The 19,719-nt window shown below is 34.8% G+C and overlaps 1 protein-coding gene across 9 annotated transcripts in view; it reads left to right on the forward strand.

Moving 5' to 3' along the window:
• Nucleotides 1-17,513, forward strand: part of LOC139977731 (uncharacterized) — a 40,010-nt gene extending 22,497 nt beyond the window's left edge. The window contains exons 11-22 of one of the 9 annotated variants that reach the window (XM_071987276.1): nucleotides 1,264-1,587; nucleotides 2,286-2,509; nucleotides 2,897-3,037; nucleotides 4,073-4,222; nucleotides 6,364-6,513; nucleotides 8,325-8,429; nucleotides 10,409-10,513; nucleotides 11,585-11,734; nucleotides 14,007-14,117; nucleotides 15,729-15,959; nucleotides 16,841-16,910; nucleotides 17,405-17,513. In XM_071987276.1, coding sequence (XP_071843377.1) covers nucleotides 1,264-1,587; nucleotides 2,286-2,509; nucleotides 2,897-3,037; nucleotides 4,073-4,222; nucleotides 6,364-6,513; nucleotides 8,325-8,429; nucleotides 10,409-10,513; nucleotides 11,585-11,734; nucleotides 14,007-14,117; nucleotides 15,729-15,959; nucleotides 16,841-16,852 — 1,703 coding nt within the window. In that variant the 3' untranslated portion in view covers nucleotides 16,853-16,910; nucleotides 17,405-17,513. Of the gene's footprint in view, nucleotides 1-1,263; nucleotides 1,588-2,285; nucleotides 2,510-2,896; nucleotides 3,038-4,072; nucleotides 4,223-6,363; nucleotides 6,514-7,087; nucleotides 7,155-8,324; nucleotides 8,430-10,408; nucleotides 10,514-11,584; nucleotides 11,735-14,006; nucleotides 14,118-15,728; nucleotides 15,960-16,834; nucleotides 16,911-17,326 lie in introns of those variants that run through there. The other 8 variants (XM_071987275.1, XM_071987274.1, XM_071987279.1 and 5 more) reach the window with 8 other exon arrangements.
• Nucleotides 17,514-19,719: the final 2,206 nt, after the last annotated feature.

A 19,719-nucleotide genomic window follows, 5' to 3' on the forward strand; every position in this document is an offset into this window, starting at 1 on the left:
TAAAATAAACTTAGTACAGGATCAATCAAATTTTGAAACGTGATATACTAGTCTTTTGAGACTTTTCTTCTATCCAAATAGTTATTTCCTTTTACCTCATATAATTGGTGGTTTTCCTATGAAATCCTATTTGTGTTCTCCTAGTATTAAGAAACCAAGACTTAATTCTGAGAATTTTATACTGACAATCATGTTTGAGGATCTGGGTCTATTTCGATTCTCATCCTACTGAGGTACTGTTGAGCAGTTGGAATCATGTTAGCCCTAACTGTCCCAATTCATGCAGATATGTACATCAGGACATATGCACAGCGCAATATGTGATTGATACTTCTTGCATTATTGTGACAACAAATGTTAATACATTGAGAAAGTCAAATTATACTTTGCAAAATAATTATAAATCCTTGGTTAGTAGGACTTGAATGCCACCATAACATAACGATAGGCTTACCAGTCTTTGCAGTAAGATTCACAATAGTAGCTAATGATGAACTTCTACACTCAGCATGTAGTAACTAGTGTTAACAACAGGTTAAAAAACAAATACTGAAATAATGGTGTCAGTATGGCTGCATTGTATCAATGACACAGTGGAACAACCACCCATGGATCATGGGAAAGGGTAAACCACCGATAGGGTTTGCTCTGAAGAAAACAACTATCCACATCAATGTCTTAACTTCCTTACATGCTGTTAACTTACTGTTAGTCATTCCTTAGAAAGTGGGAGGGTGTGCCTATACTCTCATGTTAACTTTGCCATTGCATAGTTATGTTCCAAATAATGAGGTTTTGTTACAGTAAGTGCTGAGTATTACATGTTCAAGTTTGTTAGCATTATGTAAAGAATTGTAAGACTTGTAATAATCTTGCTTTGAACAACATCAGCAACAAATATCAATCCTCTGTGAGTAATTTTAATTTGAGTATTTGTAAATAATTATGTGTAATAGTTTAGCTTGTAGACCTCTGTCTTTAGTTATTTCAGTGACAACAATATACTTGGAACTGATAAATGCAAAAAGAAAGATCAAAATGTAATGCATATGAGGTTGTAAGATTTAAATATATATACATAAAAATTATCAATTTTATAAATGGAGGAATAATAGTTTTGACAAATAAGCAGATATATGTGTCCTCATATACTACAAATACTAGCAAAGAAAAAGACCATTAAGGAGACCACTCTTCACTGAAAGCAATATTGTAAGATATTCCTGCTGATTGTCCCTGAACTTCTGATTATTTATATTGCAGACAACTTACCTTCCAATACACTGCAAATGGAGCTTTGGATCAACAAGGATGGAGGAGTGCTAGAGCTTCCAGATACCGGTGTCAGCTTAGAAATACCTCCTGGTGCTCTGGAGAAGGATCAGTTAATCCAGATGAGAATTATTCCATATAATTTCCAGGGTGATTCTGATCTTTCATTCAGTAGTAATTCATCACTTGTGGTTGAGCTCCTGCCTAGTAACCTAAAGCTACTGAAACCAGCAAAACTGACATTGCCTCACTGCTTGGTTCTCAAGAAAGGGTGTGAATGGAAAGCAAAGATATATAGCAGCCATCATGAAGAAGGTAAATTTAAATGTAGTAAATCACTTAATAATGCGCCATAAATCCAGAACAGAAGGCTTGTTGAAAGGTGCAGTCGAGGGCTTAAAGATGAAAAAATCTATAAAACAGAAATGTCTTCAGCTGGGATTTGAAACATTGAGGTGGCTTTCTTGATGTTAAGTGGGATGTTGTTCCACAATGTAGAGGCAGCGATTATGAAAGCCTTGGAACCACATGAAGAAAGTCTGACCTTTGTAACTTTAAGAAGTGCCTGATTAGAGGACCTCAAGTCAAGGGATGGTTGATATGGGCTCAATTAGTTCTTCAGGTAATCTGGGGCCATTCCACTCTTCAAACACTTGTAGGTGAGAAGCAGCAGCTTAAATTCAATGCGGGCAGATATTGGCAGCCAATGTAGGTCTTCAAGCACTGGTGTTATATGACTTAACTTAGGAGTTTTGGCACTAATTCGTGCTGCGGTGTTATGAATCCATTGCAGTCTATTTATTTGTGCATGTGTAATTCTATAGAGCAAATGCACAAGTATTGCTTTTAAATTTATTTCAGCTGTAGTAATATGGTTCTCTTTGACAGTCATGCAGTTTATAGACTAACTCCTGCATAATACAATCCATCTGTCATATAAAAACAACCATTTAAAGATTACTTTTATATTTAAGAAAACTTAAGTACCTTTATTTTTCATTTTGACTCTTCAGGCAACCATCCTCTGTGGGAACCACAACCGGACACACCTTATTTACTAAATGAGGGAAATTGCATTATCGAATTAAGAACTTTCAGCTGGGAGAAATTTGACATCGGTGATGAAATTGTTGAAGGGAAACGTATCGTGTTGTATGCTGCTAAACATCTGACATCTCATAAAGCTAAAGTACATATTGATATTGGTTATTACTTGGATTTAGTAGGCGGTGAAGAGGTGAGTTTAAAATCACATTGGCTATGGTAGTAATGGTGCGTACTAGCTGGTCACATACAAAGGTTACCACATATATTAATATTTACGATTGTTTGAATTTACACAGAGTTGAAATGAGGGAATGATATCACAAATTAATATTGGCTATTATTTGAACTGAATACCAAACGTTAAAGGAATAATGTTTATTCACATATAAAATCATAGAATTTTGTGTATATTGTAGATCTACTTGGGGCTCATCGAATGAGGTTAACCTGCATGCTGCTTTTTGACTGTTACATTATCTATCACAAAGAGGAGGTTATTTTACACTTTGATATATGTATCATCCTGTCACCTGTACATATGCATGAATCCTTCCTTTCTTTCCTTTTCTGTTTGAAGAATGTCAGTATGAACAAAGTCTCTGTGCTGCAAAAAAAGTCTGCGTTACTTTTGAAAGAAGGACGATTACCTCTTAAATTCTATTTTGTCAAAACTGAGCCGCCTGATTGGAACATTCACCCTGATGAAGAAAACCCAAAAGTATGGAGGATTTTTATTCAACCAAAGTGTTCGATAATAAACCTTTCATGTTAAGACTGATGTTAACAGTTCTTTTGGGGGATTTATCCTAGTGATATAAGAGTGAGCACTGCTCTAATATGTCCCAAACGGCTTCGAAAGAACCACTATAAAACGTGACAAATGTTTCTGTAGAAATAATTTGTTTCATTTCCATAAAATACATAAGTGATTGCTTAAATATTTTACAGCCTAAAAGGGATGTAGGAAATTATTCAAAATATATTAAAAGGGCGTTTCAACTAACAGGTGTCTGTAAAACAAACTAGTTATATGTACGTGATAGCAGGCAATACGTTTTGCTCCCAATACCAACTTGGGCATTGGCTAATGAACAATATTAATTGGTTTCATGCCAAAGGCAGGAACAGACTTTGTGGACATAATGACGAGTGTGTGTTAATGTAATCATAATCGATCCAAAAATCATGTTCAATATATAGATCCAACTTTAAGGTCAGTAGGTAAAAGAACCTTTGTTTATGGCCAAAGGAAGTCAAAATAGGTCAAATATGAGAGTCTTGTAAACCATGTGTTTAACTGCAGAGTAAAAATTTGCATGAAGGTCTTACAAATATGTGGCTCCACCTAAGTGAGTTGAAGGAACAATGCGACAAGGCAGCTGTGTGTAGATAAAAGCTCAGTGTACTCAGCCATGTTGTAGAAACTAAAGCATGAATCAATATTGTACATAATATGTTCATATGTCATAGCTATAATAAAAACATTATGCTTGTTGTGGAGATGGAAGCTCAATTAGAGGTTAAGTTTTTTACACATGATAACAACAAATGTAAAACTTTGATGCAGCTCATACTAATAGATAGGACCACATTGGTGTATTAAATACTCTCGTAGAAGTTGTAGTATGCCTGTTGGCAGTCTGGTTTACCTGTACTACCAACATATATAGTTGCTATAAATATGATGGTAAAATTGAAATATTTTGAATATATTTATTCGTTTTCAATTTAATACCTTCCTTTTTTACACCAGGATATACCATTCATCAGAGCAGCTACTGTGAATGGACATTTCCATACATTTGTATTCAATAAGAAAGGTACTCTGGAGACGAACGAATGTTCATGTTACTTCAAAGCTGGACAAGAATCAGACCTTACAGACTTAACCTTTGGATTAGAGGTTTGTTATTTATCATGATTCATGCTAATTTAGGTTACATACACATTACATCGATGTTACCAACATAGCTTCCCTCAGAATAAAAACCCAGTGACTCCAAATCTCAAAATTAGTGTTGATTACTTCATGTTTATGTTCAGATCATTGCTAACCTTTTTGCTAATTATTTATAAAATAATTCAATAAATCAAACTTAGAGTTCCTGAAGGTTTAAACCTAGCAGGATCTTCAGAGGCAGACATAAAGGAAAAGGGAGGAAAACAGATCAAATATACATTTTAACAGACATGATAAAGCTGTTTGGGACACTAGACAATGAATGGGGTAAAATTATAACAATGGGCAGTGAAATAAAATGACAAAGGAGGTGAATGGATTACTGAAGATGAAATTGGAGGAAGCATGTAAACCATGCAGTGGACTATAATTATGAAAAAAGTCAGGAAAAGAGAATTTAACAAAATCAAGTAAGAAATGATGAGTCTATAAGGTGGCAACAAAGGGATTAGGCTGAAAAGGGACTGCTATGTTGCTTAATGATAGCTGATCTGATGAAATACTTTTGTGTGACAAGATTGCTAATGGCAAGTTCAACTTAATTGTATCAGTAATTGTACACATGAAATTAGCTTAATCTTTGACCGTGCAGTACATTGCACATTGGTGAAATCAAATCAAAGTTGGAATGCCATTCCACTGTGTCATTATGGATCCAGTTCCTTTTGTTTGAAGCACATATCTAGTTATTACAAGTAACAGACTTACACCAAACAAAAATTATTATTAGTGATGATATTTGTGTATTGCAATTATTTAAATATGTCATCGTACTGTTTAACTGAAATGTGTATCATAGACTGCCTACATGATAATGGAGACTAAATTTAAGTTCCAGATGATAAGTACATTGTATTTATACTGTGAATCGACAAATATTTGAAGATATACAAGTTGCTTGTTTCATAATATCTTTTAGATTTATAAGAACTCCAGTAGACACTGATAACTGAGATGATTAAGTCAATGGAATTTTCTAAAATGTCATACAGTGCATTCAGAGGCAGCACCAGAAATTCAAAAGTGGTGTGTGGGAGGTAAACAGAAATTGGGCGAATTTTGAAGTGTAAAAAAGTACCTTTGTAAAGTGGACATCACAGAAAAACTTTAGGTGCTTGAGAACATGTCATACCCCCCTCCCCCAGCTTCATTAGTGACCCAAATTTAGTTATGAAACATTTTATTTTGCATTAAATAAAAAAAATTCATTCATCAATACATTCATCATTTTTAATTGTGGGATGTTGATTGATTTAGAAGCCAAATTTGTTGCATATTGACTGCAGTGACTAGCAATTTTAAGGACAATATATATGTGAGAGGAAATGACGATAATTCTGCATCTTTTTAGCAATCAACAAAACATAACTTTAACAGGAGTGATATTCATACAAGTACACGATTAATGAAACCTCACCCAACTTATGTTAAACCTTTTTTCTCCTGAATAGCTAGTATTCATGTTAAACCTATAAAGCATGTGGGAACTTGCATACAAAATATACGTGAATGCAATTTTTGGTTACGATGCTGAAGGCTCATTAACCATTGCATTCGTATTGCCGTATGTATGTGTGTGTATGTGACATGAAGGTTGTAAGTACATGTTCTGTGCAACAACAATTTTTACCTCTTTTAATATTAATGTGTGGGCTTCATAGAAATTCATCAAAACTAGCTTGTAAACATGATATCTCAACAAAGACAAGTTGAATCAATGTCATACTAGGTAGACAGATGCCCTATGATGTGTAGATGTGCCCTATCGTTAGTGTCTTCCATCTCATGAAAACTAATGAGTGGACAGGGCTTGCCATAAATTTCTTTAAAATGTAAATATCTCTGCAACCGTAGGTCCCATTTAGTTTATACTTAGTATAGTGCTGTAAGTACAGAGTATGTACCAATGTTCCATCTTTCATCCTTGACATATTAGGTTTTTCACGCTACATTCATACAATCAACCGTGTCGTTTTCCATGTGCATATATGGATATTAATCAGTGACATAAAATTCTTAATGAGATATCTCTTAAAGTTAAAAGTCCATGTGTAACATATATTTTTCTTGTTTTCTGATGTTAGGATGGAGAGGCAGATTCTACAGCTAGCAGCTCTAATAAAGTAGTTGATGCAGGACTATCTCAGTCACAGAAGAAGACTGGTGATGAAAGTGTAACTGTCAAACAACCCCTAGAAAACATTGATCCACAAGTCAGAACAGAAAGTCTCAGGGTAATAATTTACATATACAAGATTCCGTTGTCCTGGAAACAGTCTTTTTAGAGCAAATAACACAAATTGGTGCTTTACAGTTTGTCCATACAGTCTGGCCCTTACAGCACACTTACTTTGAGGTTCAAGCTTCATGGTTTGCTATATCATATATTTCATCATGATTTATTTCCACTAAAATGCTTGCCATCTAGTACTGATGCTGTTTATGATACCTGAGTTTAATGAGGTATGTTCTTGCTGCAGTTAGTTTCATTTATGAGACGAAATGTTTCAATAGTAAATGTACTGTAGTAACTTCTAAAGATTTTTGTCATAAGACCAAGCCCGCATGAAACAGTGCCATTTTATGTGAATGAGCTTTAACACATTTGAGTGCATCAATTAAATGCTGACTGTGCACCTTTTGCCAACAGTTTGTAATGTTCACAGCTAACACACATGTTTGCAACCTGTGCACAAGAAGGATACAACCGACACAATGTTGGTTAACAAGTCAACTTTGGAGATTACATAAGTTATGCTAAGTACTGAGCACAACTTCCCAAAGTTTCAACCACTTTCTTGTGCATAGATTCAAGTCTTGGGTGCAGCATCAGTTTCTTTGAGCGTGGAAGTGAGACAAACATCAATGCAATCACGTAAATATACTTAGAGTTTCTGTGAGTGTGCAAACTGAGTAGCAGCAAGCAATTAGTGCTGACTAGGTTTGGGGGTTCTGCTGTTTAATTAAATTTCTTCCCTCAAGAAGTGTTTATGTTGATCAAATAGTTCCTATAAACTTAATAGATATTAACATGTTCATTTGGGTCCTTTTTTCCCTGGACTGAGTTCGTTGGAAACGCACTATGCAATTGATTGACAATGCATGTCTCCCTCCCCTCCCCCCTACCTAGAGTTTTCTTCCCTGCGAACACATGCGTTACAAATTACAGTCAAATTTACTGCCTTAGATCAATATCAAAACTGCTATTCTGGTTATGGGATTGTCCTGTACTACAACACAACTTCTTTTGTATGCTTTTGCACTCTTAACAATAATAACAACGTTTCTTGTGCTTTGAATTGCATCTAGCATTTCAACATGGAAAAAGGTGGGTTTAATCTTGGCTACTGACTTAGCGTTTTGTGGCCAGGAGAGGGTACATTTTAAGAAATTTTAAATCTCAAGAACATGGGCATCAATTGAGGTTATGTATGCATGGCAGGATATCTGTCTGTACTGTAAACAGTTTAAAGAATTTGGAGTCGTTCACAGTTCATTTTAAGTCACCAGTGGTCAAAACTTGAAATCCTTGTAAACACGAGGATCTCTAGATGGGAAACTTTATTAGCTCTCGTATTTAGCATGTGTCTTTCATATAGTCAGTACAAGAATCCTATTATTTTGGATGAAGGTCACAGGTCATGATGTAAAGCTGAGGTCCAAATATCAAAAGTACTGTATCTTGATAACTTTAAGTTCGGAAGAGATAATATATGCATGGTACATTATCCAAATGATAAGTAAAATTGCTCCACAATTTTGTACAGGTGAAAGATCATTTCAGGTTTGCAGAAGTCAAACCCAACAAAATTTCTAATGGTCAGGTCTCAAGAATCAGAAGGTGAAAGGTCTGTTGAGGTCAACAGATGTCAAAGTATGAAAATCTTGTGAATTCACCAGAAGTCTAAACTTGTAATCTTGTCTGCACTGCTACATCAAATAATGTGGCAACTAAGGATTCACTAAGCCTAATTGGCTACCTGGTTTATTTAGCAATATCCTAACTGTGTGTCTATTAACTCATTTTCAACATATTTATATGCAGGACATATCAGCACCATCCCTCTCAGGCAGTCCTGTGTCATCACAGTCAGCAGATGTCCCACACTCAAAGAAGAGACGCTATAATGAATCTACAGCTGTACTGATGGTAAAATTAATTCTATTGATCATCTCAGAATATCTTCCAAAATATTGATAATTTCGATTTTCAAACTATATTAGTAGCAAACAGAAAAGGGAGCCTGTTAAGTACTGGTCACAAGTGACAATGTCGTATGCTGCATTTGAGCATACTGAATTGAAATGTATAATCTTTTGGAAGGAAATAAAAAAAATTGTATCATATAGCCATGGTCGGACATTCACCATTTTTCAAGCGGATATTAAACAATTTCAAGACCGACTTCAAGACCAACTGCTCTTTGTGATTGACTGTAGTGACCTGCTGAGCAACGTTTCGAAAAACTAACCAATAAAAGCAGCAACTTGCTTTATGATTGCAACTGGACACTGTTTAATATTGGCTGGGAGTTCAGAGTCCCAGAAGCAGCAGCTCTTAAGACGACACTTGTTGACCATTCAAGCAATTTTTTAGCACTAAAAGACAAGTCAGATAAAAGAATTACCATGACATTTCTCTGGCATGTATCTCAGGGACTATGCGAGGGTCCAGGGACCTAAACCGTGGAAGCTCTAGCGTTTTCAGATATCCCTTGTCTTTTGGAAACGAGTTAAAAGCAAAAAATACGTTTTAGAGAGAAAAACAGCACTTAAGTGACTTGGCTTTTTGAAAATTGACTGCATTGACCAGCTGAGCTATGTTTCTATCAGCAATTTTAAAAGCAAAAAATATGTGTGAAAGAGAGAAATCAACTTATATGGAATGCATCTCAAAGCAGTGCTGAGTGTCTAGGGAGGGAGGAACCCCCAGAAGTTGTCAATTTTGAGATATGACTTGTTTCCTTGTAGCGACTTTGAAGAATAATAGCACATGTCAGGAAGAGGAATTTAATGTCTGTGTGAGGTGTGCCAAGCCTGGAAACCTTTCAGAAACTTCTTGTAGCTATTTTAGCTTCAGCACAGAAATACATAGCATCATCATTGGAATGTATTTCAAAGACCTGTGGGGGATTCATAGGGAAAATAACCACATAGGTGCCACAATTTTGTTAGCCTAATATTACCCAAGTAAAGGTAATTGGGCAGAAGGCAAAGTGAGGTTTGTTTACTGCAGCCGGCTTGGAGTCAAATGTGGCGGGGGATTCCCCAATTTTGCAGACACTGGTTAAATTATGATAATTCTAACCTTGTGATCATTATCAAAAATACCTTTAAAGGATGTGATGTTTGCACAAGGACATGATGAATAAAAACACACCATTTCTTAAATGTTAAATTTCTTCCTGTAAGCTTGGCCTGAAAGCCTAGTAACCATGGTAAATGATATAAAGCATGTGTGAACTTGCACACATGATTTGTGAATGCATTTTGATAATGATAGTACTATATGCATTGCTACATATTGAAAGCGTCATTAGGCAATGTAGGAAAGCTTTAAAATGCGGTAACTCTAAAAGTTGAGAGCTGCATTACATAATTCCATGTGGATTCACCAAAGTAATTACAATAATTGTTAATTGCAGAAGTCATAGGTGATTTGAGGTCAACAAGTCTAAAGTCCTTGTAAGCAAACATTATTGAAGTTTACCATGGTAGTTAATATTGACCTCAAATGACCTTTCACCTCCACACAATCAATAGGATTTCATGTTTGTACATGTAATTTCGATCTGCCTTAGTAACAACATGTATCCTTTCAGTTTTACAACAAATATTAAGCTTGGATGAACTTCATACTTGCTCTATAGAGGTGCTCAAATACAAGACTCCTTTGGTCTTTTTGGTAAAGGTCAAAGGTCTGGTAAGGTCAACATAGTCAAAGTATGAAATCTCACGAACAGTTTGTGAATTCACCAGTGGTCAAACTTTCAATCTTGTCTGCACTGCTACATCAAATATATATTAATCTGGCAAATAACGATTCACTAAGCCTAATTGGCTACCTGGTTTATTTAGCAATATCCTAACTGTGTGTCTATTTACTCATTTCAACATATTTATCTGCAGGACGTATCAGCATCATCCCTCTCAGGCAGTCCTGTGCCATCACAGTCAGCAGATGTCCAACACTCAAAGAAGAGACGCTATAATGAATCTACAGCTGTAGTGATGGCAAAGCTCATTCTATTGATCATCTCAGAATATCTTGCAAAATATTGATAATTTCGACTTTAAAACTATATTAGTAGCAAACAGAAAAGTGAGCCTGTTAGATACTGATCACAAGTGACAATGTTGGATGTTGCGCATAGTGAATTGAAATGTAAAATGGAAGGAAATCAAATATTGTATCATTAAACAATGGTGGTACATTCACCATTTGAATGTTGAATTATTTCATGAGTACGTGTTAATTTATGTATACTAGGATATTTAATAGGGAGAGGGAATTAAAAAGTACCTGGTTTACTATAAAGTTCATTTCCTGTCTAGTTATTGCAGCTGGAGTTCTTTGATGCATGCCATTCACCGCATACCAGCATAGCTACACATAAATAACCTGTTGGCCTGTAACTGTTGATGTGTTTTAATGCCTATACCTATAGTATGACTATATAAGTTGCTTTTAAATTTGACTTACAACTTGCCTTGGACTGAGAAACATTGACTTGTGACTTGGTTTGATTTGCAATAAAGTCAAATGACTTGTGATAGACATGACCTAATGATATAAAATTTATATGTAGCTTGGCTTGAATTGAGAAACATTTGTGACTTGCTTTGACTTGTGATAAAATCAAATGACCTGTTACAGTCTTAACCTGCTGAAATAAACTTTACCTTTGACTCGACTTGAATTGAGAAACATTGTCTGATGTATTGGTGTGTCAAAGAAAATGCCTTGGTTAAAACACTGGATCACAAGATGCCAAGTAGAGATTAAATCCTCTGTTTTCTTGATGACCTTATCGTATATACTAATATTTTTACACCCTCTGTGAAATAACTAGTCAAAGTTCCCCAAATTTCCAGGAATTTTCCTCTTTTTTTTTTTCTAACTTTCCGAATTCAAACAAAATGATGAATGCCATGGGTGACAAGCACTCGTGGTGCTTTTGTCGGAAAGAGCTTACTGCAAAATATTATTCTTTCAGCAGAAATATCAAGAGATTCTTTCCCCTTTAAAGTAAGAAGTTCATGTGTAACATATATATTTATATTTATCTTGTTTTCTGTCGTTAGGATGGAGTGGAAGATTCTGCAGCTAGCAGTTCTTATAAATTAGTTGATGCAGGACTATCTCAGTCACAGAAGAGGACTGGTGATGAAAGTCTAACTGCCAAACAACCCCTAGAAAACATTGATCTAGAAGTCAGAACAGAAAGTCTCAGGGTAATAATTTACATATACAAGATTCTGTTGTCCTAAAAAAGTCTTCTTTAGAACATATAACACAAATTGGTGTTTTACAGTTTGTCCATACTGGCCCTTCAGGCATACCTATTTTGATATTCAAGCTTCATGGTTTGCTTTCATATATTTCATCATTTATTTCTACTAAAATGCTTGACATTTAGTACTGATGCTGTTTAATGATAACTGATTTCAATGAAGTATGTGCATGCTGCAGTTAATTACATTTACTATACTGAATTGTTTCAATTGTGAATGCAGTAACTTACAAAGATTTTTGACAGAGCATGCGACCAAGCCCTAATGAAACCGTGCCATGTTACGTGAATGAGCTTAACAAATAAGGGTATGTCATTAAATGCTGACTGCGCCTCATGCCAACAATTTGTATTGATCACAGCTAACACACATGTTGCAACTGGAGAAGCATACAAGCGGCACAATGTTGGTTAACAAGTCCACTTTTGGAGATTGCATACAATAAGTTATGCTAAATACTGAGCACAACTTTCCACGGTTTCAACTACTGTCTAATTGTGCATAGAGTCTTGGGTGCAGAATCAGTTTCTTGCGTGTGCAAAGTGGAAATGAGTGTACAAACTTCAATCCAGTCACGTAAACATGACTTTCTGTGAGTGTGCAAACTGATTAGCAGCATGCAGTTTGTACTGATAAGTTTTGGGGGTTCAGGTGTGTGATTGTAACATTTCTTTTCCTCAAAAAAGTGTTTATGCTGATCAAATAGTCCCAATAAACTTAATTGATATTAGCATGTTCATTGGATCCTTTGTTCCCTCTGAGACTTAATTTGTTGGAAATGCACAATGCAAATGATTGACTATGCATATCCTCCCCCCCCCACCCACCCCAAAGCTTCCTTTCCCCCTCGCACGCCTGCATTCCAAACTAAAATCCCATGTACTGCCTTATATCAATATTTAATTTGTTATTCTGGTAGTGGCATTGTCCTGTCCTACAACACAGGTTCTTTTGTTCTCTTTACTCAATAAAAACCAATAAAAATAAACTTTCTTGAGTTTTGAATTACATCTAGCAATTCAACATGGGAGAAAGGATGGGCTTAATTTATGGCTACTGACACAACTGCCTTTTGGGAAAATTATGAATACAGAAAACACATCACAAAGGTACCACATTTCCAGGATAAATCAACAAGATTAGATAATGCAAAATATAGGCTATCAATCATATCTCAAGTGAGGGACATAACTTTGAGATGGGATATTTCACCAACATTTTAGAATATGTTTTAAGATAGATAAAGTTTCATGTTGTCAGATCGCTGAATATCCTCATAATTGTGTGATGAATTCATGTGAAAAATTGATTTGTTACAATAGCTCAACTGGGCAAATAAAATGCCCAAATACTATTAGAAAATCATGTTGATATTTGTGTCTATTACATAGCTTGTTCGTAAACATGAAGCAAACTACCATGATGAAGCAAAGATGAAGATGAAGCAAAGCATGATGAAGCAAACTACTGAACAAACTAATGAAGATGAAGCAAACTACCATGTTTACACACGTTTATTCGTTTGATTTGGCTAATCACTTTGCCGTTTTTGGAAGATGGCTTCTTCATTTTTTTAGGAAGGTGCCCTGTGATGGGGGAAGAAAGATCAGAGTTCAACTTTGATTTATTCTAGAAGCAAATTTTTGCAATGACTACAAAGAAATAATTTCAATAGACTTTCAATGTTCACAATTTAGTACTTTCAGAATATATAGTTTAAATTACAATGATATCTCAGGTAGAAATTCAAGTGGTTAAAGGACAAATGCTGTTTAGTCACCGTTGTGGGGTCTCTGAATGAGTGTGTCTCAGTAAGTCCATTGTTCCAACAGATAATGACAAATTTCACATTACCACCTACTTATACTGGTTTAATATTACATGTTAACAGTTAGTGATACAATAATGTTCACACTAAGTATGGGAATAACTGTCTCAAAAATAGTTAACATTTTACTGCAACTCAGGAGCTTTTATGCACACATAAGCCTGCCTGTCTTTGTAAGCTAGACTTCCGTTGCGGACCATTACACTCTTGCGGGTAAAAGAAAAATCAGTGCAAGCATCATCAAAGGTGATTGTGATTTCATACCAAAAAAAATCCCTTACATTGCATAAGTGACATACTATAAAAAAATAATGTTTGCCCTAGATATGAATCATATCAGCTTGCTGGTTCTCAACTATCTCCTTTTCCATTTCTTTCTCACAGAATCCTTCTTTGCCATCTCATCAAGGAACTAGAGGAGAAGCTGAAGGGAACCCAGCAGGAGCTGAAGCAATGACAAAAGATAGCGAAGTAGTGAAAGATTCAACTTTGTGGGTAAGTATTAGGGAGTGAGAACTTCCAAGTATGATTCATGACTTTTGACCAATATCTCTCAAAGTCTGCCACTTCTGACTGATACAGCCTGGTTGTTAAATTGAAACAATCGTTGACTGATAACTTGCTTTTTTTCAGTTCGTGATTTGAGGCCGACATTAAGACATTACTGAAAGTTATACTTGCTACATTAAGGTTGCATGTTGTACACATATTACATCTATACACATCCTACCAATATCAGAAAGTATACATAAAATATTGCCCTATATACTTCCTATTGTTTTAAGAAGTAATATCATGTATATTAATAAGTAGACAAAGCATATTAACAATATTAATATGGCAACATAAATGTTTGTTATCTTTTATATTTGGCATGTTTGTATGGTAAGTAAGTTTTTATGTTATTAAATTGTTTACATGAATGGCTGAAATCATTATGCAAATGGTAGATGGGATTTGATGTTACTTTTTTGCTTCTGCTGCCACACTGGAAAATTCTTTTGAAAGTTTATCATTAGGTAGTACATGAAATTGTTTGAAAAAGCTAATTTATTTTTGTAACCAAAAATCATTTCAGAAACCAATTATGAGGTATTTTGCCTTATTTGCCTGAAACACTCACATAAGGTTACACCAAAATGTCAACCACGGTCTTGCAGTACCTATGTTACATGGTTGCTGATCTTTGCAAAGTACTGAAGGTGTAAAGAAGGACGTTGTGCATCTATCGTATTATCAATTACCATATGTAGTGCTGCAGGAGCCACTGATATACTTAACTGAACACTAATGTAACAGACTGCTAATGTGACAGTGGTATTGGTAGCGTGTAAGTGACTGATATATTCCATACCTGGCATTAAAGGCTTCGTTTTACCATGGAACTGCAACGATCTAGACAGCTTGGATTGTACTCTTGAAAAGAATAATGTTGCTTTTAGTTTGTTGTCCCACAAAACATATCTCACAATAATGGAATCATAGCATGTTTAAAGTTCTGTGAGGAACTATGTTCGGTTTGTTCGGATTGACTTTCATGTTATCATGGCATTATCTACATGAATCTGTGATATTTGTAATCGATTATGCAATATATGCTCTGTGTGGAAAACGTCTGTCAACCAAATGCATTAAACAACTTCCGCCTAAAATACCTTTAAAATAACTGTCTTAAATGATACTCTAAAAAACATCAAAGTATGACACTACAAGCACATTGGTAGTATTGAGAATCTGCACTATTTTCTGCATTCCTGTGTCAACCCTTCTGAGTTTTCTACTCCTTTCCAGGAAACACCTGTGGGACAAACGTGCGGCAATGCTGTGTCTATTATGTGTCTATTTGTGTGAAAGTCAAACTTTTCAAAATTGCTGCTGTTTCCATGGATAATGATAGCTTTTGTCAAGCATATTAATGAATTGGTGGGGCAAAATGAAACGAATGCATTAGCCCTTTACTGTCTTGTACACAACTAATTTTCATTAAAAGTTTATGACATGAGAACCTGCCTCATACTTGTTCTAGTTTTTGACCGTCCACTGAGGTTCAAATGGCATCCTGAGATAGCATCAGAATGATGAAACATCTTGTTTTGTTATTTCCAGGAACTGTCTGGAAAATTTTCCAACGAATGGCGGGTTGTGGGAAGAAATCTGAAGCATGATGAAACAGAGCTTGACAACATAGAGGCAGATAACAATAGTAAGGGACGAAAGGAAGTGGTTTACCAGATGTTGCTACTATGGAAACGGAAACATGGGATGAAAGCAACAAACAAAACACTGAGAGACGCTCTAAAAGCAGCTAATCGAGGGGACCTGTCCGATTGGCTTCAGGTAAGTCAAATGCAACAAAACATAAGATCAGTAAGAGAGATTATGTATATATTTTGGTTTGTATTTACACTATACAAATTCAATAGCCAAATACAATATGAAAAGGATATGAACATAGAAAGAACAATTCACATTACTTAAACAAACTTACTTATTCTGCAATAAACTTGTTATCTTCTTAATGAGATCAGTAAGGGGGATTATGTATTTCTTGGTTTGTATTTACACTATACAGTTGTAAATTCCATAGCCAAACACAATATGAAAAGGATATAAGCCTGTAGAAGGAACAATTCACTTTTACTTGTGAAAAAACTACTAATTCCGCAATGGACTTAACGTAAATGTAAAAGGTAATTTGCATGGAAGTATGAGATAGTCTATGAAAATTCATTTGGTCTCACTATTAATACATTAGTGTGTCCATCTTTAAAGGGAGTCTCATAAGCTACTTCCTATAGTAACTTTCTATATGGACAACCCTATATTAGAAAGGAAAGCTATCAAGAATTTGCTGTAAATGTTGGTCAGCTTATTAAAATTGCAAACCATTTTGTGGTAACAAAGATTTGAAGAGTGTATGTATAATGTTAATCATAAACTTTAATGATATGACCGTACAGTGAGTGAACTTATCATGTCCATTCAATTGAAGAATCAGTTGCTTTGTTCAAATCATTAAGCAAAAGATTAACTTAGTTGCTGCCTTCTCATGCTACATTGAAAACTCAACAGACATTTCAAAGACATCAAACTTTAAAGAGAAATTTCAAATTGTAAACATTAGTCATGAATTTGAAATACAAGCCAGAAAGAAATGGCAATATTTATAGTTCAAAATTCTTATCTTAATTTTACAATTTCTTTTTCCATAGTTGCAGGCACTGCCATAGAGTGATGAGCAGAGGCAAACAAAATTCAGTGACTTTGTAGAAGTACTTTTAAAGCCTGGTAAGAGAGATCATTTAATATATTAAACAATATTTGTCCATCATGCAGACTCTTTCACTCTCATATGATCTCAGCAATTATAATATGTATTGTACTTTAAACATTAAAATATGCTCATTGTTTTTATTATTAATTATAGTATAATGCACAGCCAATTGCCGAATGTCGGAAAACAGGCTTCTCTCAAAGTTTCACAAGTATCCTTACAATTGTCATTGAATATTAAATAATTTGGTTACTATTATAATAACAGTTATCCATACTGCAGTTTCCTTAAGTAAATAACACTGATATGAGTCTTTCTGTTGTGTGGAAGGATTCAAACTTTTATATCCACTCCAATGACCCAGCATTCGTTTTACATTTCTGTATGATCTAATTTAAAAACATTTCTCTGGAATTTTTATCTACTTCAGAGGTCATTCTATAAGTAAGTACAGGAAATAACCCTAGACATTTATATCCGTGCTATTGCCATATCTTGCATCTCGCAGATGACTGTGGAGGATATGTATGATATTCAGTCAGACTATTCTGGTTGTCGGAAGGAAGTGATTCTACAAATGTTTACTACATGAATGAAGAATATGGCAATTGGTCAACTTTTGGAATTCTCCACAAAAATCAAGGAGTCTGTTAGAACTGGTGTTGGGAAATGTTAGGTATGTTAATCATTTCAATTATCATAATCTATATTTGGTCTGTGAGCTGAGAGTGCTTGAATTGCCTTAAAATGAATGAAATACTATTGAACCAATTATTATATGATATAGAAAGAAACATCTGTCAAGTTACTGACTTATAAAAAATTGAAAACAATGCAAATAATTTACTATATTTAATATTAAGAAAGCAATGCAAATATTAAACAATGACTTTTAATTCTGAACAGTGGCAGAAAATGTCTTTTAATATACATTTCAGCTTTATTAATAATAATATTCATAACATATGCTTCATTGATTTAAAGTGAAAAACCTTCATTTATATATTTACATATCATAGTAGCTGACTCCATCTACGTGCATTGTTTTCTCTTCCTTAGATCTACGGCTCATATGAACATAACACTGGCTTTGTCATAGTTTATAGAGTCAGTATAACTGAATATAAGAAAAGAGAAGCAACAGTACCATAATGAAAATTAGAAGTCAGTGATACTTCAAAACATGTGCCTGTACATCAGCATCTCATATGGTATGTGATATATGCCTACATTTAGGTAAAAACTTTGTGTGAGAAATCAAGAAATATCATAATTCACTAATTTACTTGGTGAACTCTTTGTATTGTACAAGTGGAGATGTGTGAGTTAAAAATGGAAATGGCAACAGCTTTCTTTTTAACATTATCAGTGTCTGCATGTATGTTGCTATGTTATCGGCCTCATATGCAGTCACTTTTGACATTTGAATGGCAGCATGTACTGTGTATAAGTCAATCTCAAATTCATGAAATTAGTACAAATATAGCAGTCAAGATTAACACTTAATAGTCTGTCAGTAGGCTATAGAAGTAGACCCCAGTTACAGAATGTCAGTAACTTGTGACATTTGAATGGCAGCATGTAGTGTGTATTAGTCGGTCTCAAATCATGAAATTAGTACAAATATAACAGCCAAGATTCACACTTCATAGTCTGTCAGTAGGCTATATAAGTAGACCCCAGTTACAGAATGTCAATAACTTGTGACATTTGATTGGCAGCATGTAGTGTGTATTAGTCAATCTCAAAATTATGAAATTAGTACAAATATAACAGTCAAGATTCACACTTGATAGTCTGTCAGTAGGCTATATAAGTAGACCCCAGTTACAGAATGTCAATAACTTGTGACATTTGAATGGCAGCATGTAGTGTGTATAAGTCAATCTCAAAATCATGAAATTAGTACAAATATAACAGTCAAGATTACCATTTGATAGTCTGTCAGTAGGCTATATAAGTAGACCCCAGTTACAGAATGTCAGTAACTTGTGACATTTGAATGGCAGCATGTAGTGTGTATTAGTCAATCTCAAAATTATGAAATTAGTACAAATATAACAGTCAAGATTCACACTTGATAGTCTGTCAGTAGGCTATATAAGTAGACCCCAGTTACAGAATGTCAGTAACTTGTGACATTTGAATGGCAGCATGTAGTGTGTATTAGTCAATCTCAAAATCATGAAATTAGTACAAATATAACAGTCAAGATTACCATTTGATAGTCTGTCAGTAGGCTATATAAGTAGACCCCAGTTACAGAAAGTCAGTAATTTGTGACATTTGAATGGCAGCATGTAGTGTGTATTAGTTAACCTCAAATTCATGAAATTAGTACAAATATAACAGTCAAGATTCACACTTGATAGTCTGTCAGTAGGCTATATAAGTAGACCCCAGTTACATAATGTCAGTAACTTGTGACATTTGAATGGGAGCATGTAGTGTGTATTAGTCAATCTCAAATTCATGAAATTAGTACCAATATAACAGTCAAGATTCACACTTGATAGTCTGTCAGTAGGCTATATAAGTAGACCCCAGTTACAGAATGTCAGTAACTTGTGACATTTGAATGGCAGCATGTAGTGTGTATTAGTCAATCTCAAAATTATGAAATTAGTACCAATATAACAGTCAAGATTCACACTTGATAGTCTGTCAGTAGGCTATATAAGTAGACCACAGTTACAGAATGTCAGTAACTTGTGACATTTGAATGGCAGCATGTAGTGTGTATTAGTCAATCTCAAATTCATGAAATTAGTACAAATATAACAGTCAAGATTCACACTTGATAGTCTGTCAGTAGGCTATATA

This window comes from Apostichopus japonicus, chromosome 12 (assembly GCF_037975245.1).
Source record: "Apostichopus japonicus isolate 1M-3 chromosome 12, ASM3797524v1, whole genome shotgun sequence".
Lineage (NCBI taxonomy): Eukaryota > Metazoa > Echinodermata > Holothuroidea > Aspidochirotida > Stichopodidae > Apostichopus > Apostichopus japonicus.